Consider the following 9,843-nt stretch of genomic DNA (forward strand, 5'->3'; position numbering starts at 1 on the left):
CCTCTGTCTGTCTGTCTTTTGTCTTTCTCATCTTCTTCCCCTTAAAAAAACAGTCCAGATTCACTGTTCACTCCTTTACTGCTGGCAATGCTACTACCTATGGTCGTGGAAAAGCTAGGGAAAACCCCAGAGCTCTAAAAAACGAAAAAGAAAAGTCCTCCGACTGACTGTGGTGAACCTAGCATTCCTCAACAGCGTCACTGTAGTAACAATACAGCCATTATGCAATATGAACACTAGAGATGAGGAGACACTGTGTACTGCAAACCACTCTCATGATAAGCTGATCTACAAACAAAATGACACACATACATCACTCAGGACTCAAATTACATAACCATATCGATATGAGAACAGTGTGGTTCACAGGTGTTTACTTAACCAAACTAACATACAGGCCCTTCAGCGAACAAAGTATACAACAAATGCATATATACAACCAGCTGCTGCCATGGTGAAACTCCCACACAAACACAGTGGAAGGGAGGTAGGATAAGAGGCAAGTGAAGGGAAAAGCCAGAGGACTCAAAGAGCTGAGTTCTGTTATAAACTAAAACATTACGTGACTGGACATTACACTTAACACAATACCAGGTCAATATAACAATGCAGCTTCAGCAGGTTAAGTTTTGAGTCCTGACACACCAATTTTCCATCCACAGAGAACTTCTTCATCACATCTGAATTGAGCTCTTGAAGCATGTTACAGTACATTGTGAAACCTACATGAAGTGCCCAGCATGGAGGCTGTTGCAGCATGGACAGGGGCACACAAACAAGCACGCCCAGACACACACAGGAATGTCTCAATGTTTTTTCCTGGATCTAAATGTGGGATTTACATACCACATTATTTCCTGGCCTTCTGTGTCCTGAGTGACCTCCCTAAAATTCTGTGCCAGGCCATTTTAACTGCACTGTGATCTCAGCATTGCCGCCGCTCGAAGTAAAAAAATAAATAAAAAAAACAAAACAAAAAAAACCCAAAAAACCACACACACACAAACACACATGAATGCACACTCATACACACTTAACCAGGTCAACTGCAAAGCAAAGCCTTTATGTTATGCAACAGCTTCAGGTTGACTCTTTTCCTTCTCTCTTGTCTGTGTGTGTCTGTGTGTGTGTGTGTGGGGGGGGGGGTTAGAAAGTGAACTGTTGTCAGAGTGTTCTGAGGCTCGTCATTTCACATTTGATCTAAAGAAGTTTGCTTCAAGGTGGAGGCCCACTCCTCTGTGTCCTAATTTATACACTGTTGCAAAAACTACAGGTGAAATAACAGAGAAAATGTTGTGCTGCTCACAGGGCAACAAATTCAGGAGCATAGAGTGGATTGGAGGGTGTGTACAGTGCATTAAGCTGCAGGCATACCCAGAACCTCAAAGGCATTTGTCACAGGTTGCACAATGTTTAAAGGATTTGCAATGGTTTACTCAACCTGATCAACCTTGCTGAAACTTGCTTGTGAGAGCACAGCTGAATGAAACTGTCAGACCAGAAGTTGCCAAGTGGTTAATGCGAAGAGAATATTTTTGCCTAGGAAACACTGGTGAATGTCATTAAACATGTCACCTGCCAAGTTCACAGGGAGTTGTTAACAATTTGCAGTCCATTTCAAATGAACAGGTTTTGATGTTGAACAGATTCTACTTTGTGCAATCTCTTATTTTGTTATTAAACAGCAGGTTTTTAATGTGAGCTCACAGCTTAATTTCTTACTAAAGTTCTTTTGTACTTTTGTCTTGCAGTTCACAATCCTGGCAGAATTTCACAAGCACATTTTCCCCTCACACCCTAGCCTACAAGACATGCCAAATATTTCATGACGCTGTTCCTCATATAAACACCTCAGTTCCCCTGCACGTTATGCAAGAGCAGCAGAGTTTAGGGCGTGACGTACTGAACGCAGATCAGACATGCATGCGTGCAGGCATGGATCCAAAAATGCCTGAGTGCAGGAAGTAGTGAAAGGGCAAGGCTAAGGGAAAGAAAGAAAGTAAAGAAGACAAAAAAACAGAAACAGAGAGGGGGAGAAAAGCTGCATATGTTGTCTAGCTCCCACTGCGAGTGTGCAGGTTCTTACAGTGTACTTTACATTATGTAAGAATACAGAAGGCCTAAACACATAAAGCTTGGGGTAAGACTTTACTAAGCCTTGTGGGAAACAAACAGAGACACACGCATAAACAACTATTACCCATGGGACTAAGTCAACTGGGTAGCATATCACAGTGACAAATGACATTTCACTCCTGAGCTTCCTAAAAATATCCTTCCCCGGGGATCTCATTTCTGGTCTTCATGTACAATTTGAAACCGGCAAGCTTCTTCTGAGATGTGCAGCTTTTTCTTTATTTAGACTTTTTTTTGATTCCTCTCAAAACAAACCAAACTACAAGTAAAAATGAAACATGTTTCATTTTAACCTGTGGGCAGTTTCTACTTTGTCAGTTGAGTAATGTGAAGTATGCCTCCAGACCCTAAGTTTTCAGAACAATAATTGGCCAAAAGTCACTTTGCTTATTTGTATACAATGAAATGCAATTCCTCATTGTAAAAGTGACATTTGGATTGCAAAAACATCACTGTACACTGAATCTGTACTAATTTCTACACTGATATTCAATTTTTGTAGGATTAAAAAACACCTTTGATAAGTAACAGAGAGTAACACTAACAAGAGAAACGTTAAAAAGTATGAATAGGTATGTCAGTCAAGCCTCGCCCATCGCTGGGTGACTCCCTTGCAGTACTTTCAATATGTAAGAGTGTTAAATATCCTAGAACAAAGGCAAAGACTTAGAGAATAATGGATTACTCATAGATTTGACTGAATCACCTGTAGTATCTGGACTGCAGGTACGTGGAGCAAACAGCCTTAGAGACATGACTGGCTGAGCCAAAGTCAATGACCTTGACTCTGTAGGGCTGCCTGGTGGGGTCTACCAGCATGATGTTCTCTGGCTTCAAGTCTGCATGGATCAAACCCAGTGACTTCAGCTTCTTTAAAGCTGTTGCAACCTACAAAGATTTACATAAATAAAGAACAAATAAATTAACCAATGTGGCCCAAAGTTGGTTCAAGACATTACTTTCCATGATATGTGTGTGTATATATGTAAATATATATGTATGTATGTACATACACACACACGTGTGGACTGAATCTGCATGTAAAGGTTTATCTGTGTGTGTCTGCAATAGATGTCACTTTACCTGCTGCAGAATAGGCCTGATGATTTTCAGTGGCAGCGGACTGAACTTGTTCTGCTTGAGGAAGTCATAGAGGTTTTGCTCCAGCATCTCAAACACCAGGCACGTGTGACTGCGGTGCTGAAAGCACTCTAGAGCACGTACCACATTGTGCTCATCTGCATTCTCACTGCTCAACCGTGCCAGGATCTCCACCTGGGGTTTTAGGAACAAGGAAGAGAATAACACAGGTTCATTGAAAAATAAAACACAGTCTCTGTGAGTAATTAAAAATGACAACATATGTGTTTCTATTTCTATTTGTATGTCCTGGTGTGACTTTCCAACAAAAGTGTAGTCACAATCAACTAGATCCCCATACCACCAGATTGTTAGGTTCATCCACAATATCAAGAAAAACACTGGCAACAATATATTTGCTCTACTTGCACAACAAAAACACAACTCTCACCTCAATCTGTCCCTGACGTGCATAGGATGGGTGGTTCTTCAGTATTTTGATGGCTACAACTTCATTCGTTCCCCTCTTCCAGCACTTCACCACCTGGCCGAAGGTGCCACGACCTAGGAACTCCAAGACCTCGTAGCTGTTCTTCAAAGAGCAAAGAACCTCATGCTGAACCAACTGATAGTCACCATCTCCTGATCCACTTCTGGCCACTGTAGCTCCTGCCACTGCCTCAGTGCTACCATTTGGCCCATTTTCAGCCCCATCCACCCTGGCTCCCATGCCAGTCACTGCTTCAACCCTGTTGTGTTGAGCAGGCAGTGTCCCTTCACCTCCTACTATGAGTGTGTCTGCATTGTTCCCTTTGCTGGTTTGCAACATGGTCACAGGGGGAGGAAGTGAAGGTAACGCAGATACCTCCTCCACTATCTGCATGGTACCAATGCAGTTGTTCTCCCGCAGATGTTCTCCACCTTCTTCTGTCTTCCGTTCACATCTCTGTGTGGCACCTGTGTCTAAAAGGCTGACGTATCCTCCTCGTGCTTGTACTCTTCTCCTTCTGCCCTCGTCCTCCTCTGCTCTGATGCAGGTCCTCCTCAGAAGCCCGCAGTCCAGGCTTCCTCCTGACGGAGTTCCACCGCTGTTTCTACCAAGCCTCACTTCCTGTGGGCCTCTGTTCTGGCTAAGAGAGTGCTCGATCCCAGCTGGGTCGTCTTCTCCTCTCTCCCAGCTCTCTTCTCTCTGTGCGCCTTCCCACTCCACCCTCTCTCCAAGCTGTAGTCCCCTGTGCAGTCTTCTTGAATCAGCACCAGTTGAGGATGGGATAACGTTGTTGGGATAAGCAATACCGTAGTTGACTCCGATCACATAGGTCTTAGGAGGGGGTCGATGCTGAAAGGCTCTGCTGGTGTTATTACTGTGGTGAGCTTCGTCTTTGTGTCTGCTGGTACCACTGCTGCTGGTTCCTAAGGCACTTGTTTGAGCTGAGTGCAGGTGTGATGGGTAGACCAAGACTTGTGAGGCCATACCTAAATAAAACACAGGTCACATTTAGTTAAGGGGTGTGGTAAAGATGACACCTTTTTTTTTGTTAGCTAAAGATTAGGATTTTGTCTATATGGTGGTTACTGAACATGCTGAGATAGCCTAAGGCAATCTATTAAAAGAGACACTGTTAACTGTAAATATTAAACTCAAATACTGTGTACAGAGAAGTAAACTGGTTTAAAACAAAACAGCACTCTTCTATCACTATCCTCCTCAGAAGATAGCGTTCTAAATAAAGTTATGAAAACTGCCAAAGTGAACACACATCTAAGCCATGTCACCCTTCATGGAAAGGGGAACTGGCCAACTGTAATGGGAGATGGGGGAAGCCCACCTCATCTCTGGCCTGTCCCTGCACGCTACACTGGAGGGTCAGTTTCACACAAAGCAGAACCGCAAAGCTAGCAGTGCCCCAGGAAAAGACACACCACGAAACACTATGACATTCTGTGCATTCTGTAACTCGATAACACACACAAACAAGACACGTAAACTTCTATAACGAATCCTACAGAACTATTGTTTAATTGAGCCATGCGTGTTAGCATTAACTGCTGTTACAAGCAAGCACCCTCAGTTTTGATCTGCTTCAAAATCCAAATCTGACTTAATCAAATGCTGAAGCAAATTCATCCAAGGTAACACTGTGAGCGGTACGGGCTGCACAGCTTGTGCAATACTACAGGTCAACTGGCAGAATTCAGAAATAGTTCATACAATCAGGCAGGTCTTATTCAACCTCTAGATTGTATCCTCTATATCGGTTTGATTTGTGAGCGCTTGAAGACCAACGTGACATTAAAACAGCCTACAGAATGGAACTTCTAATTTATATTGCAAAACAAAGTTGAACTCAAAATGTTCAACTTTATCTTTACATCTACTTTTAAGTGACTCATATCGGAGTTCTCTCTCAAAGCAATCCACAGTCAAATCCGTATCTGAATGCACAAACAAGACAAGAATTATCCATTCCTCACTCCATGCCAGTCATGTTTGTTTGTTTCCACAGAAACAAGTATTTTCCGTTCAATTATTATACTATGTGTCAGAGAATGGGTACCACACATGACAGAGCATATCAAAAAGTTTTCTGTTATATCTGACTATTATAATATGAAACCATTTTCCAACGGAAACAGTATTTAAAGTTTCTGCTTGTAGCAAGTACTGATACCATGATAACAGGCAGAGGCCAAGCCTGTCAGCCACACTTCCTGAATGTTTCCAAACAGAGACACAGATTGTGCCTGTCTGGGTTTACACCCTGACTCAGTTGATTCCAGTTTTAAGGCTACACACACGTTAAACAAACACAATCATGAAGAAGGTTCTCTTGAGTACAAAGTTTTGTTCAACAAGAAAGGCCTGCTGAGAGCCAGTGGCCTTCCCATCTACTGAAGCCATCAAACACAGGCTGAGACAGGCAGAGGGGTGTGCCGTTAGCTCAACATAACAATACAAAACTCCATACTTATCACGTCCTGTTTGGCTGGTGAGTTTTATCACAAATACAACCACCACTTCTATGACCCAAGTTTTCTTTTAACAAAAATAAATTTTATATGGGAAAAGCATAAGGACTTTAGTCACAATGAAGTGCAAGCTGACTGTAATAACAAGTGAACAGATAGGAGTACTTCTTGTTTTAACTTCCACACAGTAAATTGGAGGATGTAATTAAAATTCCTGCAGCTAAAAGTTACACAGAATGATAGTAATACTGTGCAATTTCTAAGTAGAGTTCACTGTGTGCATGGTAGAAAACCAGTCCAGCAAATGCTGATAATAGCTTGATGATGCAACTGACAAAATTAAGTGAAAGTACCACCACCATATAACTGGTGTGGGGCAAATTTTCACCCTGTGTATGCCTGCCAAGGCGCCATACCCATCAGTCTTGAGGGCTCTGGCACATACACAGCTGTGATACCTCCTGCTCTATCCTCTCACTGCCAAACTAGGTAGCCTGATATCCCACAAGCCATGACACAGAGGTGTGTGTGCCCGCAAGCGACTGTGTTTGTGTTAGTGGTGCATTTCACCATTGTAAAAGAATGTCAGCTGCACACGCAATTTGTTACTGATCAATCTAGGAGACAGTTAACATATGGGAGGGGAGGAGAGGGGAGGTGTGTGTGTGTGTGTGAGAAAGAGTTTGGGGGAAGGGCCAAACCAGCCTAGACACCTGTTGAACCTTATGTTGTAGTGACAGGCACTAAAATAATGGGTGTGTTATACTATCTGGGATAGGTGATAATTCGGTTATATTTAATTCAACATACTTAATTCATTTATAGTTACTGTGAGGCAAGTGTTGCTGTTTCATTATCTTTTTACCAAATAAATTCTCTTCCCATATGTTTTTTTCCCCGTATCTTTCCAAGGTAACGTTAACATCTTATAAAAACACAGCTAACGCTAAAGTTTCTCAAAATTGAAACACAAACATGTGCGTGGTTGCAGAATAACAACTATTAGTCGTTAGCTCTAATTAGCTGCTAGCGTTAACACTTTTCTGCCATAGGGTACAAACTCAAGTTGGCTAGCACTTAACAGTTAGCAAACAAGCTAGCTATGAGTGCACTAAACGTTAAAATAACAAACACGATCGTCACACAGAAAACGCATTTTACAGACGATGTGGTCAAATAAGGTGACATACCTTCATTGAGACCTGTAAATCATATCACCCAAAGCGTCAAGGAACAGGCTAGCGACGAGGACCCGCACCACAGTCAAATCCTGCAACGATGCTGCTGCCATCTTGTTCAACGACGAGGAAACACCGAGCGACTTTTCACACATTTGAAGCTTCAAATAACGCAAATTACTAGCTGTTACGAAAGCCACCAATGATCCATGGTTTTGACAGCCGCCTCGGTTTTCACCAAGCGTTGCTCTGGTCTCTACTCAGGGCAGGGATTTCTGTTTCTAAACTTTTGCATGTTAATACGCCGCGTCCCCGACAGAGATAGCTCCTGACTGCTAACGTTAGCTGTTGCTGCTGGTTCGGTAGCTTGTTGCTTCTCCGCATGTGTGGAATGTTGGGGAGGGGAGAGAGAGAGAGAGAGAGAGAGAGAGAGAGAGAGAGAGAGAGAGAGAGAGAGAGGCTATAAACGTCACAGCCACAGCGCAGTTACAAGTTGCCTTCTTTAATATTTTACACCATTAGACACATTTAGATTGAATACTCCATAAGATACATTTACACTCAGTGTTTACAATTCTACCTTAAGATATCTTTATTTAAGCTCCAGTTCAACTTTATTTAAGATCTATTTACTGATCTTCTTCACATACAGTATAGACAAATGTTGAACTATAAATGAGTTAAAAACAGGTTAATCCGGACATGATGATATTTGTTTTGTTTATTCATTTATCTTGCTTATTTGTTTGCAATGATTTGTACGTCTCTCTTTATAGTGTGCTGTAGTTACGTTGTGTAATAATATGATTACCATTTTATGTCTTTTTGTTAAAACGTTTTCCAACTCGTCGTCATCACCTCAAAGACCTCCAAAGACCACTTCCTCCTTCACACATTCTTACTCATCATACTTACATTGTAAACTTTGACAACAGTTCTGGTCATACCAGTGCCGGAAATTTAAGTTCAAGAGGAAAGAAAAGACATTTTTTTAACAGAGCCCCAGAGCTGTAGTTGGTATGGTTATGTCAGCAGAATAACAGACCTTTATTAAAATGTAATACTACGTCATTCTTACTTCCTGTAAGTTTTCTTCATCCTGTCTCATTATTTTTGCTGCACTTCTTTATCTATTTTTAAGATATCAAATCACATACAACAAATCAAACACTTTAAGTCAACCTGTCATCTGTATGCTTTGTTATTGCCAATAAATTTAAACATTTGCCGTCATGTGTGGAAGTAACAATCCACTCTTTGATTGTTAAGAGCTGTTATGCAATCACTGTATACTGTGGTTTTGGAATAAAATGCTATTAGATCAGACTATAAGTTGGAGTTTTGGCTCCACCTACTGTTTCATTGGTAAACTATACATTTTGGTCACAGTAATACTGAGGGCTCCTCTCACTTGTTTTCACATGATGGATGGATTGAGATTAGTCACAGAAACAGCCAGTAAAGATGGAGTACCATGTCAGACTGATGTTTGGTTACCAATACATGATTGCTGAATGCTATTTGTTTTCAAAAAGAAAAACTGTAAACCATCCAGTGTCTCTCAGGTATAAGAAAAAAAAAACAGAGAATCCCACAAGATCCCTTATTATAAACAAATCTGGTACAAGCAGGCAAGCAAAAAGATAAACCAACAAGATGTAGAGGGATTACAGAAATGACTCTGTGTGAGACAAACAATGTTTTATTGGCATGTTTGATGAACATTCAAAGACATTTCAGTGGAATTGATGAGACCAGTGAATGAACATGTGTTATTCATTTGGGGAACTGGTGACGCCATTCTGTTTGGAGGAGTTGAAGAAATGTTACAACCACTCTGAGTATTCTGTGGTAGGTTTGAGTGTGTCGAATATGTATGCAAGTGTCAAAATATTCTAAACATTGTATGAACCATCAGAAATGTTATAACCAAGTGAACATAATTTAATACAAGTAAGGATTAAAAGAGCATCACTTCAGGTTGGTCCATAATACCAGTCTGGATTTCCCTTCAGTAAATTAAAATTTTTCTTTTATCCAATAAACCGTAAAATATCTCCTAAGAACCATCTTTTGTGCACATACAGTGGACAGAAAAAGTCTACATACCCTTCATTTTCATATTGCTGAGCAGATAAAAACCAGTAAAAAGTAAGTGGACCCCACTTAAAGCCTGTTCATTTTCAGAAAGGATGTTATGATTTTGGAACTGGCGACCTGTCCGGTCTGTGCCCCACCTCTCGCCCCTGTGTCAGCTGGGAGAGGCTCCTGCCCCTGCCCCCCACGACCCTGCAAAGGATTAACGGTCATAAATAATGAATGAGCGGATGGTTGGTTGGTTTAATGGAAGGACGGTTGTTATGATTTTAGTTACGTGACATACTGCATGGCTTCACCCCCTGCTACATTTCAGATAACTGAATTCCCTATGAGCCAGTGTGACATTCAGGTCCTGCAGCAGACTTTTAAAGTCACCAAG

The 9,843-nt window shown here is 41.4% G+C and overlaps 1 protein-coding gene across 2 annotated transcripts in view; it reads right to left on the bottom strand.

Annotated features, from left to right (window-relative positions):
• The window catches only part of LOC124061331 (homeodomain-interacting protein kinase 3-like), a 29,743-nt gene extending 21,988 nt beyond the window's left edge, over positions 1-7,755 (bottom strand). For both annotated transcript variants that reach the window (XM_046393023.1, XM_046393022.1), the window contains exons 1-4: positions 7,377-7,755; positions 3,668-4,692; positions 3,220-3,411; positions 2,843-3,024 (exon numbers count right to left, since the gene is read on the bottom strand). In XM_046393023.1, the coding sequence (XP_046248979.1) occupies positions 2,843-3,024; positions 3,220-3,411; positions 3,668-4,690 (1,397 nt within the window). In that variant the 5' untranslated portion in view covers positions 4,691-4,692; positions 7,377-7,755. The remainder of the gene's footprint in view (positions 1-2,842; positions 3,025-3,219; positions 3,412-3,667; positions 4,693-7,376) is intronic.
• Between the last annotated feature and the right edge of the window lie 2,088 nt (positions 7,756-9,843).

This window comes from Scatophagus argus, chromosome 7 (genome assembly GCF_020382885.2).
Source record: "Scatophagus argus isolate fScaArg1 chromosome 7, fScaArg1.pri, whole genome shotgun sequence".
In the NCBI taxonomy this organism is placed as follows: Eukaryota; Metazoa; Chordata; class Actinopteri; family Scatophagidae; genus Scatophagus; species Scatophagus argus.